Genomic DNA, 27826 nt, shown 5'->3' with positions numbered 1-27826 from the left:
CTCAGTGTTCATTGCAGCGCTGTTTAAAATAGCCAAAGATATGGAAGCAACCTAAATGTCCATTGACAGAAATGGATAAAGAAGATGTGGTACAAGGGCTTCCCTGGTGGCGCAGTGTTTGGGAGTCCGCCTGCCGATGCAGGGGACACGGGTTCATGCCCCGGTCCAGGAAGATCCCACATGCCGCGGAGCAACTAAGCCCGTGCACCACAACTACTGAGCCTGCGCTCTAGAGCCACAACTACTGAGCCCATGTGCCACAGCTACTGAAGTCAACGCACCTAGAGCCCGTGCTCCACAACAAGAGAAGCCATCGCAATGAGAAGCCCGCACACTACAACGAAGAGTAGCCCCCGCTCGCTGCAACTAGAGAAAGCCCACGAGCAGCAACAAAGACCCAATGCAGCCAAAAATAAATAAAATTTTAAAAAAAAGAAAATTAATAAGAACCTATTGTATAGCACAAGGAACTCTACCCAATACTCCGTAATGATATGGGAAAAGAATCTAAAAAAGAGTGGACATATGTATGTGTATAACTGATTCACTTTGCTGTACAGCAGAAACTAACACAACATTGTACATCAACTATACTCCAATAAAAATTTAAAAAAATAAATAAATAAATAAAATTCTCATAGAAGATTCAGAGTGCCTTGGAAGTTCAAGACCCCCAGAGGGTAACAGACCATAGATTGAGAAACCTAACCTGCATGTGGAAGATGTTAAGTGAGGAGAGAATCAGAAAAAGGCAAGAAATTGAGATGTAAGTCCTCCCAGGCTAACGCCCACCCAGGCTTTTCTCGGGGTTCCTAATTCTGCTTTTGACCATATCCAGTTTCTGATGACATTATACTATTCATAAAAGATTACCTTTGGAAGCTCAGCAGTTTTTATGCTACATTCCATTCTGTGTGTGATTAAAGGTGAAAGATTGGTCCAGGGAGGGAAAAAAAAAGTGGGGGCAAGATTTAGTGCTAAGAAAGAAGGAATATAGATATTTTGACATTACTAGAAAAGGGAAGGAGTCCATTTCTGAGGTTCTGTTCTAGCCCCTACTCCTCTTTGTACTCATAAGTTTTAAAGGGTACCCAATAAATGAAACATTTCCTAAAGTCAGAGAAGTGTTATATTTTACAGTCACAGTTTTATATTTCTAGAAGCCAAGATGTAAATTCATTTTGAAGCAGTCTGCCTTTACTTAGGAAAATCACCAGGATGGGCCCACTACACATACATAAAGCAAATACCCACCTTTATCCTAAAGAAAATCATGAAATGACCATTAACCAAAATCCAGATATTTCAGACTGAGATGCTGAGGTTAATTTATTTATTAGTGTTATAAATTGTGTCTTTCACTGGATTGTGCCCTTGCAGGGAGAGAGATATCCGTTTTTCCCCCTAAATAAGAATATAGACTGGAATGTTTCTTAAAATCCTTATTGTTCTTAGGAGACCAGTGTTTGTTTGTTTGTTTGTTTTAAGTTATTTATTTTTGGCTGCATTGGGTCTTCGTTGCTGTGCACGGGCTTTCTCTAGTTGCAGCGAGCGGGGGCTGCTCTTCATTGTGGTGCACGGGCTTCTCATTGCAGTGGCTTCTCTTGTTGTGGAGCATGGGCTCTAGGCGCACGGGCTTCAGTAGTTGTGGAACACGGGCTCAGTAGTTGTGGCTCGTGGACTCTAGAGTGCAGGCTCAGTAGTTGTGGTGCATGGGCTTAGTTGCTCCGCAGCATGTGGGATCTTCCTGGACCAGGGCTCGAACCCGTGTCCCCTGCATTGGCAGGCGGATTCTTAACCACTGCACCACCAGGGAAGCCTCAATGTTTGTTTTTAATTCAAGTGTTTGCTCACAGGTGATCACAAAACTGGAGCCACCCTGAGGTGTGTGCCAGTCTTTTCTGTATACCTCACACCGGACAGACTAGTCTGAACAACTGGTATCTCACAAAGTGGAGTTAGAGCCAGATTATCTGAAGCCTGGAAAGTGTCCACAATTCCTGGGATTGCATCAACCAGGTCAAGGTGGAGGTGAGTTTTTCCCCCTAAGGAAAAGGATAGATGTTCTAGAGTGAAAATAAGCAGGACTTGAACTGGAAAAGAAAGATTCTCTTTGGACTCATGCCTGTTGCTGGCATCAAGACTCCAAGACGTGGCACAGTCTGGAGATTCCTGTTGGGGAAAGTGGGTGGGCTGAGCTGGCTCTGCCTTACCAGGAATCTGAAGAAGAGCCACTTCTAGTGGCAGTTGTGGGCTACTCTTTGTTTTTCATGTCTGTGCCTCTGTGTCTTGTTAAATAGCCTGGACTGAACTGAGCTTTGGGGAATCGAGTGAGGAGATCTATGTCCATTGGGATGGGGCCATGTGGGGAGGCTGAAGGAGGTGGTGACAAAGTTCAAGAGCCGCAGTGGTTTGGAGCAGGGACAGCTGGCAAAAGTGATAGTAATTTCCTGTGAGGATCTGTGGCACACTTAACCATTCCTTAGAGAATTCTGAGAATCCTTTAGTAAGAGAACTCCTTTGCTCTGTTGGCTGCTGAGAACTGAAGACACACAAGTTGAGTCTGACAGATTGGCCCAAGAGAACCAGAGTGTTACTTAGAAAAATCCTGCTGGTTCTTGTAGTCACCAGGAGGGCAAAAGTTCTTAACTGAGGCTCACATCCCAAGTAACAAATGACCTCACATTTGTAATCTCTTGGCTCTTTGATTTGCTAAGGAATAAAGATCAAACAGTAGTAATAGGAAACCTGCCAGCTGGAATCCTGCTACCCTGTCCACCAAAATAGCTTTCTTACCACTGGAAGATTGTGCCAACTCCTCCTCTCAAACGGTTCTTTCCTCAACCTTGATAGTTTCATCATGAGTATGTTTAGCTGAGATCTTGAGAGAATCCTTCTGCAGAGCTCCATAGTTCTCTCTGTGTGTATCTCCATCCTTTCTGGCACTCTTCCCTGAAGATGTTAGCCACCTTGGCCTCCCTGAACTCCAAACTCTGTCTTCCCAATGCAGTGAGATTGTCAGGCTCTGTTTAGGTTTCCTCTTTCTACAAGGTGGCCTGAAAACACTTTCTAGGCTGTAAGCTGGGGTACTCATCTCATAGGATTCACTTCATTTGTTTACCTTCTCTCAGGGATCACTATCCTGTGCTGCCTGTTGTCCAATATCTGAAAATTGTTGCTTCATATATTTTGTCCAGTTTTCTAGATGATTAAGGCAGAAGGGTAAACGTGGTCCCTGTTATACCATCATGGCCAGAAATGGAAGTTTTCCTAAGCAGTTTTATAAATTGTTATTGATAACTATGTTTTTCAGTGAGATTGTATGGGTGGTTTTAAAAAAAATTCCTTAATTGTTTCTGGTATATCAAAATGTACTTTGCCCTCACTCTTTAATGATATTTTGGCTGGGGATAAAATTCTAGGTTTATAGGGAGGTCTTTTATCAGTCTTCACTGTTGTTTCATAGGTAATCTGTTTTTTTCCCTCTCATCTCTGGTAGCTTTTTACAATTTTCTCTTTATCCTTAATGTTGTGTAAATATTCCTATAATGTGCCTCAGCATGTGTTTAGTTTATTAGTACTAAAGGCTTATTTTTAAAATTTGGTGTCTAATGTCTTTCATCAATATTTTAAAATTTTATCTCTTGCTTTTTAAACATTGTTTCACCATCATTCTGTTTATTTTCTTCTAGAACTCTCATTATACATGTTGGAGCTCTCCATCTATCCCCCCTCTCTCTTAACTATATATATCCTTGTGTTTCTGTGCTGCATTCTGAGTAATTTATTCTGTCTTCAGTTATACCCAGTTTAGAGCTCTTACTAACATCTTATTTTCACTATCTTGTTTCTCTTAGTCCCAAACAAAACAGGCAAGGAGTTCCTTCGCTTGTTTTTGTAGAGTATTTTGTCACTTTCTTCCCAAGCTTTCTCCAGTAATAAACAAGTGTCCTTATCAGACTCTCTACTTTTTTTTCACTTGCTCTCTTAAGAACGTTTTTCCTAGAGAGTCTCTTCTCTCCCAGATGTAAAAAACTTTGTAAAAACAAAGATTTCAATTCAGGGAGTTCCCTGCTGGTCCAGTGGTTAAGAATCTGCCTTCGAATGTAGGGAGCGCAGGTTCGATCCCTGGTTGGAGAACTAAGATCCCACATGCTGTGGAGCAACTAAGCCCGTGCTCCACAGCTATAGAGCCCACTCGCCTCAACAAAGATCCTGTGTGCCAACTAAGACCTGATGCAGCCAAGTAAATAAATAAACAAACAAATAAATTTTAAAAAATAAAATAAATTCAAACTGAAAAGCCAGAGGTGAAGTGAAGGGAAGAAAAATAACACCTATGTTGGAAATCTTCGACTCTTACTGCTAAAAAATGAGGCATATGTCACAAAACTTGGGGTGCAAAATCATGTTTTAGGTCCAACTTCCTATCTTCTGAGACTGGAGAGTCAGAGAAAAGGAGGGTTCAGTCTTCTCTGGATTGTTCTTGCCTCCCTTAACATTCCTATTCATCCTTTATTTACTTATTTATCTTTATAAAATTATTTATTTATTTATTTTGGCTGCGTTGGGTCTTCGTTGCTGCGTGCAGGCTTTCTCTGGTTGCGGCGAGCAGCGGTTACTCTTTGTTGAGGTGTGCGGGCTTCTCATTGCAGTGGCTTCTCTTGCTGCGAAGAACGGGCTCTAGGCGCACTGGCTGCAGTATGGGCTCAGTAGTTGTGGCTCACGGGCTCTAGGCGCACTGGCTGCAGTAGCTGCAGCACATGGGCTCAGTAGTTGTGGCTCATGGACTCTAGAGCACAGGCTCAGTAGTTGTGGCCCACGGGCTTAGTTGCTCCGCGGCATGGGGGATATTCCCGGACCAGGGCTTGAACCTATGTCCCCTGCATTGGCAGGTGGATTCTTAACCATTGTGCCACCAGGGAAGCCCCCTATTCATCCTTTAAAACCCAGGTCAGGCAGACATCACTCTTGTTCTCTGGGAAGCTTTATGTACTAGTTTCCTATGGCTGCTGTAACAAGTTACCACAAACTTGGTGGATTAAAACACCACAAATTTATTTTCTTACAGTTCTGGAGACCAGATGTCTGAAACTGGTTTCACTGGTTTACAGTTAAGGTGTCAGCAGTCCTGGTTCCTTCTAGGGGCTCTAGGGAAGAATCCATTTCCTTTCCTTTTCTAGCTACTGGAGGCTGCTTGCATTCCTGGGCATAAAGACAATCTCTTGCTTCAGTGGTTACATTTCTTTCTCTTCTGTAGTCAAATTTCCCTCTGCCTCCCTCTTTTATGTGCACTTATGATTACATTTAGGGCCTATCCTAATAATCCGGGATAATATCTCCATCTCAAAATGTTTAATTTAATCGCATCTGTAAAGTACCTTTTGCCATATGAGGTGATATTCACAAATTCCAGGGATTAGGACATGGGTATCTTTGGGACCATTATTCAGCCTACGACAGCTTCCCCTGTATCTTTCTTCTGTGAAGTCAATCAGGTCCTTCTCTATTCAGCCTATAGAACTTTATACATACTTCTGTTGTACTTGTTAAGTATTGGCACTTTTTTGTTTACACAGATATCTTCCTAAATAAATATGAGCTCTTTAAGGACAGGAACTTTGTCTTATTGATTTGTCTGCCTAGCATGGCACCTAGCACGTACTCTTACTAGCCAATAAATATTTGTTTAGTTAAATTGAATTTTGTTCTCTGATTCCAGCCTGGCTGTGAGCTGTGAAATAATGAAATCTTAGACTACTAATGCTACAAGGGATCTCCAAAGGCCTTTCCTTAAATTCTGAATCTATGCTTTTTCAGGAAATAATTTTAGATTTAGGAAAGTTCTATTACTACAACAAAGGTAAATTAAGTAAATGAAGAGAAACAAAAGGGGTTTTAGCCCAGAAAAAAGCTGTGGAATGGCCTGATAATTATCTTAAACTCACAACATCCCTGTGAAATAAAATAGGTATTAACTCTATGCCAGTAAAACACAGAGCAAAATAAATAATAAATAAATTTGATTTGAACATAATTGAATACAGTTGTGGAAATCTAATAATCTAAAAATTAATAAATCTAATTCTTAATTTAGATGAGCTGCTTTTTTTCCTTAATTTCCCAGTGCCCCTATTTATCTATCATGTTTTTTTTTTTTTTTTTTTTTTTTTTTTTTTGCTGTACGCGGGCCTCTCACTGCTGTGGCCTCTCCCGTTGCGGAGCACAGGCTCCGGACACACAGGCTCCGCGGCCATGGCTCGCGGGCCCAGCCGCTCCGCGGCATGTGGGATCTTCTGGGATCGGGGCACGAACCCGTGTCCCCTGCATCGGCAGGCGGACTCTTAACCACTGCGCCACCAGGGAAGCCCTATCTATCATGTTTATTTTAGAAGTTGACTCAATTTCTTATGACATGACGTAGAGGTGTAGGGCAAATCATGTTCCCGTTTCATAACTTAAACAATGAAGCTCAGAGGCCTAAGTTATGAGGCAATGTCTGGACAGGAATAAGCATGAGCTATGATGATGGTTACCACCCTTCAGCCTAATGACGAGCCAGGCTACCTGCATCAGCATCACCTGGGCAGAATCTTAGGCATACAGATACTCAAGTCCTCCCCGGCCCCCAGACTCAGATTCAGTTGATTCAGGTAGGGTCCTGGGAAGGTGCATGTTTTAAAGCACCTCTCAGATGATTCACAATTATCACGAAATCTAGGTTTCTCTTAGTTTGAGGTCCTATAGAAATGTAAGTGCCAAGCTTGAGGCAAAGGAACATTTTTGTTCCTTTGATTATGTCTTCATTCTGAAAAGAGGCTCTTTTGGAAGAAAAGAATCCACATCACATCCCTAGAAGAATGATCAGATTGGAGGTGTGACTAGTGAGTCGCACACTGAGGAAGAAAAGCTTTGAGCAAAAACCCAGTTGATTTTCTAATTGCCCTGATTTATGGAAACCAAGATCTGAAAGATTCTGGACAGTTTTATTGAGGTATGATTTTCACATTGTAAGATTCACTCACTGTTAATTCAATGATTTTTAGTAAATGTATAGAGTTGTGCAACCAGCATGTCACAATCCAAGCTACAGTCCACTTGGGAGCTGAGGTCAGCAGGTCATTTGGGAAGCTTAGAAATTAGTCATATATATATATGGGTATTCTAAAAGCATTGCCTTTCTTTATTCTACAATTATGTAATAAATTGTTTCTTTGTTATATATTGTTTCTTTTTTGAATAAAAAATACGTACATGTGGCACAGAGTACAAAAGGCATAAATGGGCATACAAATAGTTTCCCTCCCACTCTGTCACCCAGCCACCTGGCTTCTATTCCCAATAAATTAGTTCTCAAGGTGGATTACTAACCTGAAATGAAAATCTTTAGGCAAATTAAGTTTGAAGTGAGAGTGGAGCATCCAATATTATCTTGGAGCTTGGGCAAGAAGTGCTAGAGATAAATATAACTGTCATCCTGGTGATGTATTGGAGGCTCATCAATGGACATATTTTCTAAAGGATGGTGTAGAGAGAACAAAGAATATAACTTTGGACACATTGACAGGCACATTAATAGTTAGGAGGGGGAAACTTCCTGGCTGTCCAGTGGTTAGGACTCGGCACTCTCACTGCCGGGGCCTCGGGTTTGATTACTGGTCAGGGAACTAAGATCTCACAAGCAGTGTGGTGCGGCCAAAAAAAAAAAAAGGAGGGAAGAACAGAACGTAAAGGAGAAAAAATTAGGAACTGAGAGAGAAATGAAATAAATTTGTATTATGAAAAGTAACAGAGGAGCTTTAAGAACGTGCTGTTCAGTGGTCCCAAATGCTAAAGAGGTCATGGAGAATGGGAAATGAGAAAGGGATTTTGGAATAAAGGTTTAAAATAAACTGAGTGTAAAGTTTCAATAGAGATAGAGATAGGATGGGATTCACAGTGTAGGAGATTGGGAAGACAATGGGATTTTCCTAATATACAAAGAGCTCTAACAAGCCAATAAGAAAAAGATGATCAACCTAGTTAAAAATATGCAAAGAACATGTACAGGCAAGAAACTGAAGAGGAAATGCAATTGGGCAGTAAACATATGAAAACAATGGTATTGGAGCAACTGGACATCCACATACAAAAAAAAAAGAATCTAGACACAGGCTATATACACTTCACAAAAATTAACTCACAGTGGATCATAGACCTAAGTATGAAATGTGGAACTATAAAACTAGAAGATAACATAGGAGAAAATCTAGATGACCTTGGGTATGGTGATGCCTTTTTAGATGAAACACCAAAGACATGATCCATAAAAGAAATAATTGATAAGCTGAACTTCAGTAAAATTAAAAACTTCTGCTCAATGTCAAGAGAATAAGAAGACAGCACAAACTGGGAGAAAATACTTGGTAAACACACATATGATAAAGGACTGTTACCCAAAATACATTAAAAAACCCTTGAAACTCAACAATAAGAAAACAACCCAACTAAAAAATGGGCCAAAGACCTTAACAGACACCTTAGCAAAGAAGATATACAGATGGCAAATAAGCATATGAAAAGATACTCCACATCATATGTCCCAGGGTAATGAAAATTAAAACAGTGGGATACCACTATAAACCTAGTAGAATGGCCCAAAACAGAAAAAAGGACAAATGCTGGTGAGAATGTGGAGCAATAGGAACACTCATCCATTGCTGGTGGAAGTGCAAAATGGTACAACCACTTTGGAAGATTGTTCAGTGGTTTCTTATAAAACTAAACATACTCATAATGTATGATCCAGAAATTGCACTCCTTAGTATTTACCCAAGGTAGATGAAAACTTATGTCCACACAAAAACCTGCACATGGATGTATAAAGGAGCTTTATTCATAATTGCCAGAACTTGGAAGCAACCAAGATGTCTTTCAATAGGTAAATGGATAAACTGTGGTACATCCAGACAATGGAATATTATTCAGCACTAAAAAGAAATGCTCTATCAAGCCATAAAAAGACATGGAGGAAACTTAAAGGCATATTACTAAGTGAAAGAAGCAAATCTGAAAAGGCTACATACTGTATGATTCTGACATTCTGGAAAAGGCAAAACTATGGAGATAATAACAAGATTAGTGGTTGCCAGGGATGGGTAGGCAGAGCACAGAGGATTTTTAGGGCAGTAAAAACACTCTGTATGATATTATAATGATGGATATATGCCATTATGCATTTGTCTAAACCCATAGAATGTAGAACACAAAGAACCTTAAGGTAAACTATGGACTTGTGTGATTATGATGGGTCAATGTAAGTTCATCCCTAGTAAAACCTATACCATTCTGGTGATTTGGTAATGGGGGAGGCTGTGCAAATGTGGGGGCAGGGGTATGTGGGAAATCTCTGTACTTTCCTCTCAGTTTTGTTGTAAGTGTAAAACTGTTCTAAAAAAGTCTTTTAAAAAAAGGATGTTTAACAGTATGGAGGTTCCTTAAAAAACTACAAATAGAACTACCATATGACCCAGCAATCCCACTACTAGGCATATACCCTGAGAAAACCATAATTCAAAAAGAGACATGTACCAAAATGTTCATTGCAGCTCTATTCACAATAGCCCGGAGCTGGAAACAACCTAAGTGTCCATCATCGGATGAATGGATAAAGAAGATGTGGCACATATATACAATGGAATATTACTCAGCCATAAAAAGAAACGAAACTGAGCTATTTGTAATGAGGTGGATAGACCTAGAGTCTGTCATACAGAGTGAAGTAAGTCAGAAAGAGAAAGACAAATACCGTATGCTAACACATATATACGGAATTAAAAAAAAAAATGTCATGAAGAACCTAGGGGTAAAACGGGAATAAAGACACAGACCTACTTGAGAATGGACTTGAGGATATGGGGAGGGGGAAGGGTAAGCTGTGACAAAGCGAAAGAGAGGCATGGACATATATACACTACCAAACGTAAGGTAGATAGATAGTGGGAAGCAGCCGCAGAGCACAGGGAGATCAGCTCGGTGCTTTGTGACCGCCTGGAGGGGTGGGATGGGGAGGGTGGGAGGGAGGGAGATGCATGAGGGAAGGGATGTGGGAACAGATGTATATGTATGACTGATTCACTTTGTTATAAAGCAGAAACTAATTAAAAAAAAAAAAAAAGAAAGTTAACCAGGAACCTGAAATACCATAAAGTCTAATAGCTAATATCTCCAACATATATAATGAGATCTAAACTGAAAAAAAAATCCTTGGGTTTGAATAACTTGGACTCTACATATTGGCTCACAATGAAGTTATCATATCATTTGCTTTATTAAAAAAAGATGGAAACTCAAAAAAATAAAAAAATAAAATAAAAAAAGGATGTTTAACTTCCCTACTAATTAAATATATGTAAATTAAAACAGTAGGATATCTTTTTTTTTTCCTTAATATATCACCAAAGGTGAAAAGATTGGTAATACGCAATGTTGGTAAGGATGTTGGGAAGCAGGAACCCTAACATACTCATGGTGGTATGGTTATTTGATATCTTTTTGAAGAGAAACTTGGCAATATCTACTCAAAATGTCCTTAGTCTTTGACTTAGCAATTCCACTTTTAAGAATGAGTAAAATCATTTTCACAAGTAGGCAAAGGTGTATGTAGCAGAATGTTCACTACAGCTTTATCTATAATAAATAATGTTGGAAATAACCTCAAAGTTCCCTGGAGTTATTAAACATTGGCACATTTGGATAATGGAATACTCTACAGTAGTTAAAAAATTATAGTGCTGTATGTGCTGCTGTGGAAAAAAGTGAAAAGAGTAAATTGAAAAAGATTATGTGGTATACGCTTGCCTTTATTTTAAATTATATACACATATATTAATATATACATAGAGAAAATAAATATGGAGAAATATATATCAAAGTCTTAATTATTCTGGTGAATTAAGGTAAGAGATTTTCACTTTCTATAGCAATTGTTAATTCACAATATTCGTAGAATAGTTGTGAGGATTAAATGAATTAATGTCATAAGGCAGTTATGACATAATTGGAATTATGTGGAATATAGCACATACAAGCTACTATATAAAGTTACATTATACTATGTTATTTTTGAAATAGTTTGATTTGTTACAATAAGCATGATTCTTAAAGCAGAAAAAAAATGATGTGGTAAAAATGTAGGCAGTGTTTGAGCATTTTATTTTTTTAGTTTTTGGCTGCACCGCTGCAGCATGTGGGATCTTATTTCCCGCACCAGGATTCGAATACACGCCCCCTGCATTGGAAGGGCAGACTTAACCACTAGACTGCCAGGGAAGCCCCCTTGAGCATTTTCAACATGAATGAAAAGGGACTTCCCTGGAGATCCCGTGGTTAAGACTCCATGCTTCCAGGGAGGGGGGAAAGGCGGGTGGGGTGGGGGGGGTAAGCGGTGCAGCCAAAAAAACATACAAAAAACCCCCAACCAACCAAACCCCCCCCCAAAAAAAAACATGAATGAAAGGTTAAAAACAAAACGAGAACTTGAAGATGCCAATGGGTCGGTCCTCTGTGCAGATTTGAAAGGAGCTAGTTGAAAGGTAAAGGTTGATAATACTAAGAACCAGACAGAAGAGAATGGGAAACTGTAATAATAGTATCAACGGATACTTAATGAATGTTTACCATGCGCCAGGTGTTCAGTTGCTTTGGAGTCTACCTACCTGGTGAAGAGATTAATCTGGACAGGAGGAGGAGCATCCTTTCCTTGAGATTAGAACAAAGATTCTTAACCTCAACTCCCTGAAATTATATGCTAAATTTGGTGGGCAAATGCCTTTTAAAAATATCCAAAACAAGGTCCAGATTTCTAAAAGAGTGTTTGAGCCCTCTCTTTCAAAGGTGAAAGAATCAAGGAACGATAAAAGTTTGATTTAAAAAATTTTAAGGTGAAGAGGTGGAAAATGAGGGAACTTTTGCCAGATAGCCTTCTATCAGTTAAATAGGATTAGAGATTCCCTTTAAGGACAGTGAGATTTGGTGATTATGACATTTCCAAGGACTGATGATTGATTCATCCTTCTCCCTCCACAATGCGTGTCTAGGAGCAGAGTTAACTTCTTTTGGGCTCCGGGTTTGGTTTTCGAAGATCAATGGGCTCACCCACAATCTATCATTTTTTCTTTTCACCTCCTCGCAGTCAACCTAAATTCTTTCCAAACATCTTTTCAGGGAAGTCTTCTTTGATAAATCTTAACTGTTTCGGATTCTAGATATAGTTCTTACCAACTTTCGGTGAATAGCTTAATGCCTCTGATTCAGTATTTTTCCATTTGGCAACTATTACTGAATGAAATTTTCAATTTCTTACGAGGATCAAAAGATATCTGTGAAAACCTCTTGCAAAGTTTTGGCTAACATCAGAACTATCCAATTACGAAGCGTTAACTATTCATTTTCAGTGTTAACGTGTCCAGTAATTTTTTTTAAGTTTTCTGAAGAATTGGTGTTCTGCGCAGTCTCACCCCCAAATACTGAAAGTGGGTGGCCGCTCCTCTCAGATTGAGGCTACGTCTTTCGCTCCTTTTGTCTTTGAGTCGGACTAGAACTGTCATGGCGCCTTCAAGAAGAGGGGGAAGGCCTTCCCTTCGCCCAGCAGAATCATCGGGGGCACCAGGACCGGACAGAGGGGTGGACAGAGAGACAGGCCCCAATTGAGACCGAAAGCACCGAACGCTCCAAGAGGTCTCAGCCGGACAGGCTCTAGGGGAGGAAACCGGGGTGAAGACTACCCCTGCGAGCGACCGTCTGCCCGGGGCACCGCCCACCCTGGCCGCCCTGTCCAATGGAAACCCAACGGCACTGCGGCACCGCCCATCTGTTGGTCCGGACGCCGCGAAGGCGGGGCCCGCAGTTCGGTTGCGCCGCGGAGCGCAGCTGTGAGCGAGTCTTTCTGAGCCGGGGCCCCGGAACCCGAGCTGGAGCTGAAGCGCAGGCTGCGGGGAGCGGAGTCGGGAGGTGAGCGCCGAGGGGACTGAGAAGGAGGGAAGGTTTCGGCTAAAGGACGAGAGGATCGGCCTCCGCGGCCAGGACGGTGGGACCCCGGCAGGCGGGTGTCTGGAGGCGGCCCTGCTCACTCGGCAGCCAAGGCCCGGCCCGCCGGAGCCGAGAGTACACCTCGGCCCCACAGTCCCTGCTCGGCCCTCCCCGACCGTTCCCGAGCGGCGGCGGCAGCGCCCTGAATTCTGCGGGCGCGGGGCGCCAGGCCCCGGCGTTCGTGTCGAACTCGGGCTGACGAGAGGCGGGGCCGGCGGCGGGGGCGGGGGCGGGGGCGGCGGTCGCGGGCCCGGCGGCCTGCGGAAACGCAGCGTCGGGGCCGCGCCTGCTCGCGGGGTCGGCGCGCCGACTGCGCGGGGGCGTGGCCTGCGCCCCTGACTGCGCCGCGGGGCTGGCCTTTGGTGAGGTGGCTGCGGCTCGCTGCAGGGCCGGCCCCGGGGCCCGACGGTCTCTCGCCGACAGCGAGCTAGGCGACCTGTTGGAGTGTGAAATTCCTCCCCGAGCTTGCTTGTTCTGCAGGTCTCAGGCCTTCTTTGGTCCGCTGAGGGTGAGGGCGGGCGAGAGGCCTGTGAGCTGTTGCTGAGGAGTTGAAATGCTGAGAAGCTGCAGCCCAAAAAATGAAAAACTTTGCAGGAAAAAACTTTGCAACGATTTATCTACACTGCACGGAAGTGAACACTAGGCATCTCGGGGTGGCGAGGAGATTCCCTTGAGGGGCGTCAATGGCCTTTTCCATATGTGATCTCATTTAAACCTCTGAACGACCGACCCTGAGACAAAAACTCCAGTGTTGCCATCAGCAGGGGGAGTGCTGGGGGATCTTGGGCATTGCCTTCATTTTGCCCAAGGGGGAGAGATTGGGGAGGGAGAAGACAAGCACATTCGAAGAGCACCTATGACTGGTAAAGGTTTGGCATCTCTTGCGGTGCCCTGCTGTGGATTAATTGTGCCCTGGGTCCAGAAATTTCTTTAGAGCCCATTGGCTACAGGCTTCCTGTATTAGAATTCCATTGGTATTTCTTATAATGTAGCTGGAAACATTACTTAGCTGTTCAGATTAAGGATGCATTCTATAAATAAAGTAACCCATATGAACTTTCTTACCATTTTTTTAAAGCTACTTTTCAGGTAGATTACTAAGACTGGTTGATTGAAATCTGTGCTAGGCAAGGACCGAGAAAAAAACATAGGCGAAATAACATCTTGCCAGATTTTCTCTGTAGTGCTTTGTTTGCCCTCTGATATTTACTGGAATGTCATCTAATAAAATCTCCTGGCTTGGGTTAAACACAGTGTAGGTTGGGGGCAGAGACGGGCAGAAGGGGGCATCTGAGAGTTCTAAAAAGAAATGAGGGCTTTTCAGAAGGTCGGTGTTGATCAGAAGCGTCTGTATTTTGAACTGACTTACAGGAGCAAATGTACTTTACGGGATATCACTTTCATCCTGGCGAGCACTCCCTTGAGCCCAGCACACATCAGGTTCCAACTCCTTCACGGCCTTCGTTCTTAGAGATATGGGATAACATTCAGGGATTGTCCTGTGATTCTGAAGTTAGTGACATTTAGCTTTTGAGGATTCTTTTTCTTTAGGTAGCCATGTCAATGTATAATACTATACACTAGTAAGTATAAAATGTTATACTATATAGTGCTTTTTCCTATAATGGCTGTGTCTTGAGTTATTTGTACTTGAAAGGAATACCTATGTCAGAGGATGGAGGCTTTGAGCCATGTGAATGAAATGAAAACCGGAAGCTTAAAGTCTTAGCTCTGCCTTAAATTTGCGACTTTATGAGTGGGGGCATCTTATTTATTTTGTTCACTATTGTATCTCAAGTACCTAGCTCAGTGCTTGGCCCGCAGTAAGTGCTTAATAAACATTTGTTGAATGAGTGAAAAAAAAAAGTGTTGCTACCAATACCCACCCATTTGCCACACTCACATCACAGGGAAGGTGAGGTCATCAGGGATGAAGTCACAAGTCACTGCCAGTCACCTGGCCCAAGGGTAGCCTCATCATGGACTGGCAGGCTTATTCTGTGCATAGGAGAGATGGACAGTGAATGCCAAGTTTAGTTCAAGTAGAATAAATCAGCTGAGGGTTTCAGCTGAATAAATTGGTTGAGAGTGCTACAGCTCTAGATCTAGAGCTGGTTCAGTGGAACATTTGGGGGTCTGGAGCCATCTGTTCCGAATAGTGCCCATGTACCTTGGTTCTTGAGCACAGTGCAAGAGGTAGGTGAGGATTCACAGAGAAGGCTATCGGGTAAGTGTTTGCTGAGAAGGAATGAGGCCCCTGGTTTTGCTGTTTTAAACACTGGTTGTACTACCATAAATCTTGTGCTTGACACTCCTGGGTGAGTCATTTTTTTTTAAGTGATAAAATATGTTTATTAACATAATTAAGCATAGCAGCATATTCTTTAAGCTTAAAATATACTTCAGTTGCTCACTGACCTGGGTGAGTCATCTTCAGCCAAGATAGCTCCCCTTCTCTAGACGAGGAGGGTAGTTAATGCTTAGGGTTCATACAGGACTAATTCTGATTTTGGATTTAAAGGAAACAAGGGAGGTCTATGTTTTGTTTTCTTTTTAACCCCAGACTAGGTTATTAGGATGGAATCTTTATAGAATCGATCCTAACCCTCTCTGCCTTCTCCCATCACCCTTGCTCCAACCAATGCAGGCCTGAGTGTTTGTTCCAGCATGTCGGAGGGGGAGTCCCAGACAGTACTCAGCAGTGGCTCAGACCCAAAGGTAGAATCCTCATCCTCAGCTCCTGGCCTGACGTCAGTGTCACCTCCTGTGACCTCCACGACCTCAGCAGCTTCCCCAGAGGAAGAAGAAGAAAGTGAAGATGAGTCTGAGATCTTGGAAGAGTCACCCTGTGGGCGCTGGCAGAAGAGGCGAGAAGAGGTGAGGTAGCAGGTGTTACTCTTGAGAGTGAGACTAAGAGGTAAAAAGTGGAGGGGCAGAGTCTCAGCGGGGCCGACCAAACTCTTAACGGGCCAGAGCCTGGGAGAAGGTGATCGTGCGGAGCATTACAATCGAGAGCGCGTGTGGTAACTTTAATTCCCTTTCATTTGGATTTCTTCTCAGGTGAATCAGCGGAATGTACCGGGTATCGACAGTGCATACCTGGCCATGGATACAGAGGAGGGTGTAGAGGTTGTGTGGAATGAGGTACAGTTCTCTGAGCGAAAGAACTACAAGCTGCAGGAGGTAAGTAATGGTGAAAGGATGCAGCCTGTGGGGTGTTAGGATGCTGGTGTAAAGAGGCATTGGGGTTGGGAAGCTACTATGAGAAGAGTACATTGGGGTTAGATCATTTCTAGGGGGGATAGGGAATGGCTTTTTAGGATGATAATGCTTTCTGAAGCCTGTTATCCCAACGTCTCCCCTGCTTCCAGGAAAAGGTCCGTGCTGTGTTTGATAATCTGATTCAGTTGGAACATCTCAACATTGTCAAGTTTCACAAGTATTGGGCTGACATTAAAGAGAACAAGGCCAGGGTAAGAACTTTTTCCTGAGCTTACTGCAAAGAGACTAGCTACACTTATTGTTCATTCTATATTCAGAAAAAGATAGTTTTGAAACAGAGCTGGAATCAGCTGCTGTTGAGATGAGAGTAAGGCTATGACCACCACCTGTGCCTTTTGTCTGGTTATAGTCGGGACAGAAATCAGTGAATTTTTGTTTCTTCCTTCCCGTAGCTCATATTGCTCAGTAGTTTTCATTTGCCCTATTAGATCTAAGGAAGTGATGCTAAGAACAAAAGAGAGATACTTTATTAAGAAAAACACCAGGCTTCCAAATTTTATGTATATGTTGTATATGTGTTACCTAGATAAGGGATCATTTCTACTATAAGGCTTTATTTGTGTGCTTTGCCTCTCCAGGTCATTTTTATCACAGAGTACATGTCATCTGGGAGTCTTAAGCAATTTCTGAAGAAGACCAAAAAGAACCACAAGACTATGAATGAAAAAGTATGGAGGGAGAGCAGAAAAAGCTTTAGGCTGGTTTGGAGGTTTAAAAAAGATTATGTTAATTATGAAGCTGATCAGGATGGGATGGAGGGAACTGGTTGGAGGGTTAAGGGAGGGGATTACTGCTGACCCTTGGATCAAACTCTGTTCCAGGCTTGGAAGCGTTGGTGCACACAAATCCTCTCTGCCCTAAGGTGAGTAGGATCTGGTTAGTGTCTTTCCCATATTTATTCCTGATTTAGTTCCTCCAAACAGATTTCAGGGCACTACTCTGCTGTTCTTTTCTGCCTCTCCCCACTTTCTTTGAGTCAGATACTTCAAGATTAGGCCCCTGTCGATCTTTTAAAGGGTTCATCCTAATGCCTTGACCACGATGCTGTCTCCCACCTCTTTCTCCTAGCGCTTATCCAGCTATTTAACTCATCAGGCATAATGGAGATTCAGAGTGTGGGTATTATCTTTGTGGTGACCAGCAGGAGACCAGGCCCTTGCTCCTCTCAGCCCTTGGGATCCCCCTGCCCTAATTTCCCAGTGGCCCCTCTAACAGCCCAGTGCCCCCACAGCTACCTGCACTCCTGTGACCCCCCCATCATCCATGGGAACCTGACCTGTGACACCATCTTCATCCAGCACAACGGACTCATCAAGATTGGCTCTGGTGAGGGGAGGGAGAGGTTCTGGGCAGGGGAGCCTCGGGAATTTGGGAACCATGGGGGTAAGATGAAAGGAATGGGGGAAGACAGAGCACAGTTCTGAGGTGTGGGCTGGTGATAAGAGAAAGGACCTTACTAGGGGTCATTGATAGAGAGAGGCCAGTCAATTAGTGGAGAAGGCGTAGGGTCTAATCTTGTACCTTTTTGGAGGGAAACGGGGGTTCATAGAGAGATCTTGACAGGAGGTTGGGAAAGGGCAAGGGTTGGGTGTAAGGGATGATTTGAGTCCCTGGGGCCAGACCCTACCAAAGGAGGTTCCAGGCTGTGCCTGCTGTGAGTGCTTTCATTTGCTGTGTATACGTGTGCAGTGTTTAACATTTCCGTGTGCCGTGTCTGTGTGTTGTTTGTGTGTCCATTTGTCTGGGGCTTGGCTGCTCTATCGCTCACAACTTTTCTCTGTTTTCCTCCCTCCCGCTTACGGGCTGCTCTGTACCCAACAGTCTTTCATAGGATTTTTGCTAATGGTGAGAGCTCCCTCTGCCCTACTTGGGGCGCTGTTTGTGCTTCCTCTGCTCCCCTTTGCGGCTGCCCAGTGCATGCAGTCATGGGAGCAAACACCGTTCCCCTGCCTAATTACGCCTGCTTGGCTTCTGCGCTACCAGCCCTCCCCCTGCTTGCCTTCATAACCTGCTTGTTTCCTGTGGATTCTGCCTGGCTGGCCACTTACGTCCTGGATTCTTAATCGCCCTCATCATCAGGCTGGTTCCCTAAGTCATACTGTGCTCCCAGACTCTCTGTGACTTGTAGTCATTGTTTATGATCCCAGTGAGTCCAAACTGGGCCTGGCCCTGGTTCCTCGTTCAGCTCTGTGGCAGGCAATGTTGAGGAATAAGAGAGTAGGGCAGGGGTCTAAAAATTTTTGTGGATTACAAGTGAAACTGATTTAAGGGTATTGGTTCAGTTTTGAGCTGTTTTTGAGTTTCAGTCAGTAAAGGTGGGTAAGAAGGAGGCTGTCTACTTGGTTGTATGTTACTCCTTCTTATCCATCTTCATCCAAGTTTCTGAGGTCTCTTAATTGTTCCAGATTAGGAAGGACTGCCTGTGTTTTTACACTGTTTGCAGGGTGGATGAAAGAACTAGACCAAACGTTTTCATGTGATCTGGGGTTAGGTGTGCCTGGGCTTTGGGGAAGGTAAGCAGGTCACAAGTGAGTTTTTCCTTAGACTGTTGTTCCTTGCCAGCGCAAAGCCCCCGTGTACCTGTTAGTTTAGTGCGGAGCCTTTGTTGCTACTGAGTTAGGGACCTTAGATGAGAAGCAGTAGACCTGAGAAAGGGGAGATAGGTGGTGTTCATGTTTAGTCTGGAGTTCATGATGGGAAAGGGATAGGTTTGCGCCTGTTGAGGGTTAAAGACTTCAGGAGAGAATTTGTCTTTTGGGGGGCTCTCTCTGGAGTGAAGCTGTGCTTTGTTGATGGTGGTCAGATTGTGGGTATCTCCCCTACTCCCAGTGGCTCCTGACACTATCAACAATCATGTGAAGACTTGTCGGGAAGAGCAGAAGAATCTCCACTTCTTTGCACCAGAATATGGAGGTGAGGCATCCCAGTTTCTCTGCCCTGTGCCCATACCCCAGGTTTTCCACTTTACAACCTGAGGGTCGGAGGTAATATAACTGAAACTTTCGTCCTTCTCTACTGGCATGCAAAAAGTTTTAAGACACCTCTGCCATGCCCTGCCCGGGTCCTCTGATTCACCAAAGCTTCTGTGTTTCCCCTAGAAGTCACTAATGTGACAACGGCAGTAGACATCTACTCCTTTGGCATGTGTGCACTGGAGGTGAGGAGACCAGAAGGGTGGGTAGTGGAAAGGGGTCAAATTAGAAGGTAGAAGGGAAATGGAGGGTTGACAAGTAAGGTACTGGTCTTGAGGGAGTGATTGTGGGAGCACTGAGGTTCTTAGGTCTCTATTTTTCCTTTTTATTACCCCTCACTGCAGATGGCAGTGCTAGAGATTCAGGGCAATGGAGAGTCCTCATATGTGCCACAGGAAGCCATCAGCAGTGCCATTCAGCTTCTAGAAGACCCATTACAGAGGGTAAGAATCTTCAGGATCACTCCTCCTTAACAGACTTTGAAATGTCTTCAGATTTTTCTTCCTTTTACCTACTGGGAATATGCGCTCTTCTTTTTTTTTTTTTTTTGCGGTACACGGGCCTCTCACTGTTGTGGCCTCTCCCTTTGCGGAGCACAGGCTCTGGACGAGCAGGCTCAGTGGCCATGGCTTACGGGCCCAGCTGCTCCGCGGCATGTGGGATCTTCCTGGACCGGGGCACGAACCCGTGTCCCCTGCATCGGCAGGCGGACTCTCAATCACTGCGCCACCAGGGAAGCCCTATGCTCTCTTCTAAGAGTAAGAAAACATAAAGCAGAAAGGGCACTCAAAGTAGTGAACATTTCCCTAGGTGTTTTTGGTACATACACACACACACAGACACACACAGACACACACACACATTTCTCTCTCTCTCTCTCTCTCTCACAGGTTAGGGGTTTAAGATGGGTAATATTGGGACTAAAGTTTGTGTGTTAACTTAGGTTTGTCTATGTGAAGGCAAACTAATTTGATGGTTACCTCAGGTAATCGGTATACACTCTCAGACAACCATCTTGGTATGTATTTTTCTTTCATATAGGCATGACCATCATTGGCACACACCCTTTTATTTACTTATTTATTTATTTATTATTTATTTATTTATTTGGCTGTGCCAGGTCTTAGTTTTGGCACATGGGAATCTTCGTTGCTGCGTGCAGGATCTTCATTGCGTCATGCGGGATCTTTAGTTGCGGCACGCACACTCTTAGTTGTGGCCTCTGGGACTCTAGTTCCCTGACCAGGGATCAAACCCGGGCTCCCTGCATTGGGAGCGCAGAGCCTTAGCCACTGGACCACCAGGGAAGTCCCAACCATCTTGATATTTTTGAACAAATCAGTCAGGTTGAATTACTCAAATTAGTCATTTGGGGTTTTATATTTATGTAGTTTTAGTTAGGGAAAGTGCCCTGAAATAAATGAGCTAAGATTTAAAGGATATGGGGGGTACTTCCGTGGTGGCGCAGTGGTTAAGATTCTGCGCTCCCAATGCAGGGGGCCCGGGTTCGATCCCTGGTCAGGGAACTAGATCCCACATGCATGCCGCAACTAAGAGTTCGCATGCCGCAACTAAGACCCAGCACAACCAAAATGGAAAATAATAATAATAAATAAAAAGGATATAGGGGTTATGAATCAGGAAGTAGACTATAGTAAGTAGGGTCTGGACAGGAAGGTCCAAACAAGGTTAGTTTGTAACTCATTAGATGCTTATAAAAGGGAGGAGGATAACATGTATAAAATGGATAACTAATAAGAACCTGCTGTATAAAAAAATAAATAAAATTCAAAAAAAGGGGGAGGAGAGAAAAGAAGGAAGATTAGTGGGAAGTCTTGAGGCTAGTGTGGAATAAGTTTCTAGTTCAGTGTCAGGGTGGGCTGTTCAAGTAAGAGATTAGGTATATGGCCTTGTTGGCCTTCCAGATTGAAAGGAGGAGAGCAGGTTAACTGTCTTGGGACCTGTGGGGTTAGAGGGAGCATGGGGAAGTCCAGTGAATTTAATAAATGATGTAGTGGACAAAGGAAATTGTGGTGGTAGACTTGGGAAATAAAAAGATGGTAACTATTATTGACCACAGTGGGTGAGTTTGGAAAGAGAGAGGTAAATTTGGTGAGGGTTGGAGAAGGTAGGCAGTGAGTGGGCTAATAAAGCAGAGAGATAGAAAATAAGGAAAAAGAAATCATAAGTTTGAACTGTAAAGAAAAAAAGCTTGCGGTTGGGAAGCAGAAAAATAATGAAAACTAGAAAGACAGTGAATGATACCTTTCATATAATACCTTACAGTTTTCGAAGTCCTTTCAAATACATTAGCAATTTGTTCCCTCAGCCAGTGCTGAGCACCTAGTATGCACACAGCCTTGTGCTAGATATAATGTGAGAGAGAGAGAGAGAGACGAACACAGTGGAGTGCTTGCCAGATGCCTGCTCCACTCCCTTGTTCCCTTTTCTAGGAGTTCATTCAGAAGTGCCTGCAGTCTGAACCCGCTCGCAGACCAACAGCCAGAGAACTTCTGTTCCACCCGGCACTGTTTGAAGTGCCCTCGCTCAAACTCCTTGCTGCCCACTGCATTGTGGGACACCAGCGTGAGTCCTCTTGACCCTCCTAGGAATTTTTTTTCCAGTCTGGAGCCTTGTAACTCTCACTGGCATGTTTCCTTTCCAACTCTCACTGGCATGTTTCCTTTCCTCTTCTACTTCCAAAGGGATTCTTTCCGTTCCTCCCCCACCCTCCCCCAGGACCCCTTGTGCCTTCTGTGATATTAATCTGAACTATCCTTCCATAACTTCCCATTCCATCATGCCCTCCAGACATGATCCCAGAGAATGCTCTGGAGGAGATCACCAAAAACATGGATACCAGTGCTGTACTGGCTGAAATCCCTGCAGGACCAGGAAGAGAACCAGTTCAGACGCTGTGAGTAACTAACTGAGAGGTTCTGAAAGGGACAGATTGGTCACTCCCACCCTGAGGTTTCTGTCAACTGTCCATTCTCTGGGAGTGGTCGAATCGGCTGTTTTGCTCGTTCCCTTCCTTCCATCTTCCTTCTCTTTTCTTCTCCAGGTACTCTCAGTCACCAGCTCTGGAACTGGATAAATTCCTTGAAGATGTCAGGTGAGAGGAGAATGAGAAAAAAAAGCTTCCTTGAGGAGGCAGGGGTGGGTGTCCTAAGGCATCCACGGAGCCCATCCGACCTGTCTGATCTCCACTTAGGAACGGGATCTACCCCCTGACGGCCTTTGGGCTGCCTCGGCCCCAGCAGCCACAGCAGGAGGAGGTGACATCACCTGTGGTGCCGCCGTCTGTCAAGACTCCAACACCTGAACCGGCTGAGGTGGAGACCCGCAAGGTGGGGCTGTGTGGGTGTGGCTGTCTCTGTGGTCGTGGTGGAAGGGAGAGAGGACATCTCAGATAAGGCTTTGCCCTTTAGGGAGAAGAATGTGTTTCTGCTCCCTGGCGTTCGTGTCCCGTGGGCTGGAAAGGCTTCCAGCTCTTGTGGGTTTTTTGCTCACTGGTCCCTACTCTAGTGACCCTCTCTGTCCCCTCTCCCTAGGTGGTGCTGATGCAGTGCAACATCGAGTCGGTGGAGGAGGGCGTCAAACACCATGTAAGGCTCAGGGCCGGGGCTGCAAGGGGCTGGGTGGCCAGAGGGTGGGGAAGGGGAGCCTCATTTTCTGACTGTCCTACTCTCCAGCTGACGCTTCTGCTGAAGCTGGAGGACAAACTGAACCGGCACCTGAGCTGTGACCTGATGCCAAGTGAGTCTTTCCTTTCCCTCAGAGGATGGAGAGTCTATGAGCCTTGTCTGTGAGGGACATACTCCGGGGTGGGGAAGGCGACAGGGCAGTAACACATTGACTCCCATAGAATGAATACCGTTGCCCCTAACGTTGGAGGGTGGATCTGACAGCTTTGCTTGTGTCATTCTTTCCCAGCCAGGGTCACCTGACTGGGGCTCTTCCAAGGGCTCTGTGCCCCTCACTGCTGCACTGTACTCACCCTCTCCCGTTTCTCTGTCAGATGAGAACATCCCCGAGTTGGCGGCCGAGCTGGTGCAGCTGGGCTTCATTAGCGAGGTGAGGTTTCTGGCCTCCAGCCGCCCCCGCCGCCCCGGCTGCCCCTTCTCTCCTCTGCCCGGTCTCACTGAGCTCCTCCCCTTTAGGCGGACCAGAGCCGACTGACTTCTCTGCTGGAGGAGACCCTGAGCAAGTTCAATTTTGCCAGGAACAGCACCCTGAACTCAGCCGCTGTCACCGTCTCCTCTTAGAGCTCACTCGGGCCCAGCCCCTAATCTGAGCTGTGGCTGTCACGACATGTGCTACAGCCTTCCTGCCCCTTCCCCCCAGACAGTATTACCCTGTGAAGCCCCTCTCTCCTTTATTATTCAGGAGGGCTTTGGGGCTCCCTGGTTCTGAGCATCACCCTACCCACCCCTCCCCTTCTCTTCCATCCCTCTGCACTTTGTTTACTTGTTTTGCACAGACGTGGGCCTGGGCCTTCTCAGCAGCCGCCTTCTACTAGTCGGAGGCTAGTAGCTGATCTGCTGGCTCCCGCCCAGCCTGTGTGGAAAGGAAGCCCACGGGCGCTGGGAGCTGAATTCTACAATCCCGCTGGGGCGGACGGGGCGGGAGAGAAGGGTGGTGCTGCAGGGGTGGCCCCGGGGGGCCATTCGATTCGCCTCAGTTGCTGCTGTAATAAAAGTCTACTTTTTGCTACGCGCGTCGTGTGGGTGTGTGGGTGTGGGTGGGTGTCTGTGTGTGTGGGGGGGGGGGGGCGCGCGCGCCTGCCTCTCCCGCCAGGGGGCGCGGAGGTTGGGCTGCAGGTGCTCAGGGAGAGCGGAACTGGCCGGGGAGCGAGGGCGGGGCCAGGGCAGGTAGAGCTGCCCCACGGCCAGCGCTGAGGGACCGATGAAGTGCCGCTGCCGCCTCTGCGTTTTCGGTAATTTCTGGCCCTTCCGGTCGCCTTCTCCCCTGAGCGCCCACCCCGGACCCGCCCTATGCCCCGTGGCCGACTGCGGGCGGCAGCGAGGGGCCTCCGCCGCCTCGGCCGTCTGCTCTCCCGCTCAGGCCTGCCCCTCCCCCCGTGCTTTGCAGACGCGGCCAGGGGGCCCCGGCGGCTCATGCGCGTGGGCCTGGCGCTGATCCTGGTGGGCCACGTGAACCTGCTGCTGGGGGCCGTGCTGCACGGCACCGTCCTACGGCACGTGGCCAACCCCCGCGGCGCCGTCACCTCGGAGTACACCACCGCCAATGTCATCTCCGTGGGCTCCGGGCTGCTGGTGAGCGGAGCGGGGCCGAGCCGTGGGGCGGGCGGTTGGCGCTGGAGAGCGGCGCGGGCCTCAGGTTTTGTTTCTTCCAGAGCGTTTCCGTGGGACTTCTGGCCCTTTTGACATCCAGGAACCTTCTTCGCCCACGACTGGTGAGGGGATTTCTGGAGCTTTAATGAGGAGGCCCGGAGTCAGGGAAATGGGGGCTGACTCAGCTTCATCTCTGGTGGGAGGAGGAGCCCCAGATGGAGTAACCGAGGTGTCAGTGGGAGAGGCAGCCACCCCCAGGCTGCTCACCCTGACCTCTGCCCCTGCCAGCACTGGGCCCTGCTGGCACTAGCCCTGGTGAACCTTCTCTTGTCTGCTGCCTGCTCCCTGGGCCTCCTCCTTGCTGTGTCATTAACTGTGGCCAACGGCGGCCGCCGTCTTATTGCTGACTGCCACCCAGGACTGCTGGATCCTTTGTTACCACTGGACCAGGGGCCTGGACACACTGACTGCCCCTTTGACCCCACAAGAATCTATGTGAGTCCTTTCTCTTCCCAGCCTTTTTGCGGTCCACGGAGCCTTGGCCCTGCCCTGTAATCGCCCCTACTTGCCGCTCCTGCCCCGCTTCCTCTAGCCTCCCGCCCTTCCCTCACCTTTTAGGAGACAGCCTTGGCTCTCTGGATCCCTTCTTTGCTCATGTCTGCAGCTGAGGCTGCTCTATCTGGTTACTGCTGTGTGGCTGCGCTCACCCTACGTGGGGTTGGGCCCTGTAGGAAGGAAGGGCTACAGGAGCAGGTAAGGCAGATGCACAGGAAGGGTTCATTCAACACAGAATGCGTTGAAAAGATGCTGAATTATATACAGGGCCGGAGTACTAACCCCACCCTCTTCTGTAGCTGGAGGAACTGACAGAGCTTGAACCTCCTAAACGTAGGAGGCAGGAAAACGAGCAGCTACTGGATCAAACTCGAGAGATCCAGATATCACAGAAAAGTTGGGTTTAGGGACAGGTAATGGGCCAGGAGGATTGTGGCCTGGGAAAGGGTGGTGGCAGGGACCACTCTTAGAACTGGGTTGGGTCCTTTGCTATGCTGCTTGCCCTCTGACTCAGGCTCTTCCTTCTATCAAGCAGGTGCTGATCCGGAGGCTCAGTCCACGAGGATCTTCCACTGACCCCTAGGATATGTTTATATAATAACAGTTGTAATAAAAGAACTTCTACTTCATTATGATTCCTTTTGGGGGAAAGGGGCGCTGGGCTAGTGTTGGGGGTGAACTCGATCAAAGAATACAGTGGTCTCAGTTACTTACAAGACTTTAATGAGGGATGGAACCTACTAACTCTGCCAGTTACTGAAAGGAGAAGCTGGTGCTGGGCAGTCCCCCGCACCACTGACTGATGAACTTCAGCACGTCTTGGCACACAGGGCTGTGGGAGGTCTGTGAGGAAACAGAGAGCATGAGAGGAACTCAGCAGCGCTGGGAAAAAACATTCCTGATACAAAGAAAACTTGCTCCATCTCAGTGTGGGGAGCAGGGTTCAGGCCTGCACCTGCCCTCTTGACAGCACCTCCCCTACCCGGCACGGTCGCTGGTGGGTTCTTCAGCGCTGTTCTCCCTACCCCCATCTCTCAAGCCTTCCTCTCTAACCTTGATGGCCATAAGGAACTTATTCCAGTTGTCCTTGTTAGCTGCCTTCCCTGGCCGCTTAAATTCAATTTTGTTCCTCAGAATGGGGTATCCTGGAGGGGTGGGGGGAGAAAAAAAGATGAACTGGAGTTTGCGATGGGTTGAGGGGGAAGAATGAAGAGCAATTTAGGGGTAGAAAGTAGGCTGTTCTTGTCCTCTGCATCCTTTCCTGAATCACAGTAAAACAGTTTCTTGATCCTGCTGTTTTTCCCTCCTCTCCACCCACCACAGAACATGGGGTGCTGTAGGCTTCTGTACCTGTAATGAGGCAGGGCAGTGCCCGAACTCCAGTGCTGGCCGCCACCAGGGAAGCCTCGTAGGCACCGCGCTCATCCCGAGGTAGAACCTGCTCCAACCGCTGGTCCATTGAGATTGTGAGCACCCAGTCTCGAACCTCTTCTCTCTGAGCCTCCTGGGAAGGACAGAGCAGCTTCACGCAGGGCAGGGCAAGTGGAAGGGGGTGGGTAGAGGGTTTGCTGAGCCGTCATCCTGTGCACCACCTTTCACCCACAAACGATCCTCCTGGGATTGGCGGTCACAGTCACAGCCTTAGCTTTTTCCTCTGCTTCTACTTTCACTGAACGAACAGTGAGGGCTGAGGCCCTTCCAGAGACGTTGCTGACTGATGCCATTACAAAGTGTTGGGAGGACCATCCTAAAGTGGCCTGCCTTTCCAGTGCGCTCACACTCGTGAGGCCTCCTGTTCTCCAATCCTGTGCCCTTACCGGGACGTGCTGCTTGGCTGGGAGTGGCACCTCAAAGGGAATGTCTGTATCCTGAAAGTCAGAGTGGTCAAGGGCATCCAGAGTCCCTTCTTCGATTGCCTGCGGCAGAGTGGGCAGCCATGAGATAGGCACAGCCTGTGACAGGCAAAACCTCCCAACCTCTGGGCACAACTGCCCTACTCACATCGGTCAGATCCAAAAAGCGGTTGAGGAAGATGAAGGCCATGTTCTCCCAGCCAACTGCCTGCACCAGAGAAAAGGTACAAGTGGGAGTGAGCAGCTGGGCGTGGCCGTGTTTCTCCAGGATGCAGGGGGGAGGACTCAGGAAGATACAGGAAAATGATCTCCATAACGTCAGCCCCACGCTCAGCTCTGCTCTACCTGAGCAGCGGGGATTTCCTGCTTTCCAACTTTTGATTTCCTTCTCTCCTGGGCCCCGCCCTTGCTTGGCCCCATTGCTCACCTTGGCGGCAATGCCTGCTTCATAGAAGGCCTTGTCTGCAGGTAGTAGCTGGGTGTGACGTAAGAGTGAAACAGAAAGCCTGGCAGCCACAGTTTCCTATGGGTTAAAGTCAGAGCACTATGATCCTGGCACTATGTGACTGAGCTGCCAGACCAATGATCTTATAACTAAGGCAGCCATAGAACCAGCAAACCAACAATCAATATTAAATTGCTCTGGGTCATGCAGTTCTGGGTCTTAGTTTTTTTTTCATCTGCGCAAGAGAACTGGACCTAGGTTATTTCTAAATTTCCTCCCACCTCTAGAATTCTACTGTCCAACTCCAGGAAATAAATATACAATATACTATCATGGATAAGCCAAAGGCATGTA

The 27826-nt window shown here is 46.3% G+C and overlaps 3 protein-coding genes across 12 annotated transcripts in view; 2 read left to right on the top strand and 1 right to left on the bottom strand.

Moving 5' to 3' along the window:
- The first annotated feature begins 12888 nt into the window (after nt 1-12888).
- NRBP1 (nuclear receptor binding protein 1) lies at nt 12889-24038 on the top strand. 2 transcript variants are annotated; one of them, XM_081254262.1, is made up of 18 exons: nt 12889-12990; nt 15716-15945; nt 16129-16251; nt 16440-16541; nt 16929-17018; nt 17172-17212; nt 17582-17676; nt 19180-19263; nt 19449-19507; nt 19667-19765; nt 21776-21908; nt 22134-22239; nt 22387-22437; nt 22537-22672; nt 22877-22930; nt 23018-23081; nt 23344-23399; nt 23486-24038. In XM_081254262.1, the coding sequence occupies exons 2-18, from the start codon at nt 15736-15738 to the stop codon at nt 23588-23590; spliced, it is 1608 nt and encodes a 535-aa protein (XP_081110388.1). In that variant the 5' UTR covers nt 12889-12990; nt 15716-15735; the 3' UTR covers nt 23591-24038. The 2 variants fall into 2 exon arrangements, with proteins under 2 accessions (XP_081110388.1, XP_081110389.1); XM_081254263.1 differs by lacking the exon at nt 12889-12990 and having other exon boundaries at nt 15711-15945.
- Nucleotides 24039-24063: 25 nt separating this feature from the next.
- Nucleotides 24064-25803, top strand: KRTCAP3 (keratinocyte associated protein 3). Of its 8 annotated transcripts, none has more exons than XM_081254269.1 (6): nt 24064-24261; nt 24417-24601; nt 24682-24741; nt 24908-25114; nt 25238-25372; nt 25474-25803. In XM_081254269.1, exons 1-6 carry the CDS (start codon nt 24231-24233, stop codon nt 25579-25581), a joined length of 726 nt encoding a protein of 241 aa, XP_081110395.1. In that variant the 5' UTR covers nt 24064-24230; the 3' UTR covers nt 25582-25803. The 8 variants fall into 8 exon arrangements, 7 of the variants coding, with proteins under 7 accessions (XP_081110395.1, XP_081110392.1, XP_081110393.1 ...); XM_081254266.1 differs by having other exon boundaries at nt 24064-24601; nt 25474-25587; nt 25710-25803; XM_081254267.1 differs by having other exon boundaries at nt 24064-24601; nt 25474-25587; nt 25707-25803.
- A 64-nt stretch (nt 25804-25867) lies between these two features.
- The window catches only part of IFT172 (intraflagellar transport 172), a 42420-nt gene continuing 40461 nt past the window's right edge, over nt 25868-27826 (bottom strand). For both annotated transcript variants that reach the window (XM_081254260.1, XM_081254261.1), the window contains 6 exons: nt 27455-27550; nt 27176-27235; nt 26992-27090; nt 26525-26678; nt 26228-26319; nt 25868-26017 (listed from right to left, as the gene is read on the bottom strand). In XM_081254260.1, coding sequence (XP_081110386.1) covers nt 25928-26017; nt 26228-26319; nt 26525-26678; nt 26992-27090; nt 27176-27235; nt 27455-27550 — 591 coding nt within the window. In that variant the 3' untranslated portion in view covers nt 25868-25927. The remainder of the gene's footprint in view (nt 26018-26227; nt 26320-26524; nt 26679-26991; nt 27091-27175; nt 27236-27454; nt 27551-27826) is intronic.

The sequence above is a fragment of the Mesoplodon bidens genome, assembly GCF_964165515.1.
Source record: "Mesoplodon bidens genome assembly, chromosome: 14".
Lineage (NCBI taxonomy): Eukaryota > Metazoa > Chordata > Mammalia > Artiodactyla > Ziphiidae > Mesoplodon > Mesoplodon bidens.
Note: the sequence above shows the minus strand (reverse complement) of the source record. Positions and strands in the feature narration are given on the sequence as shown.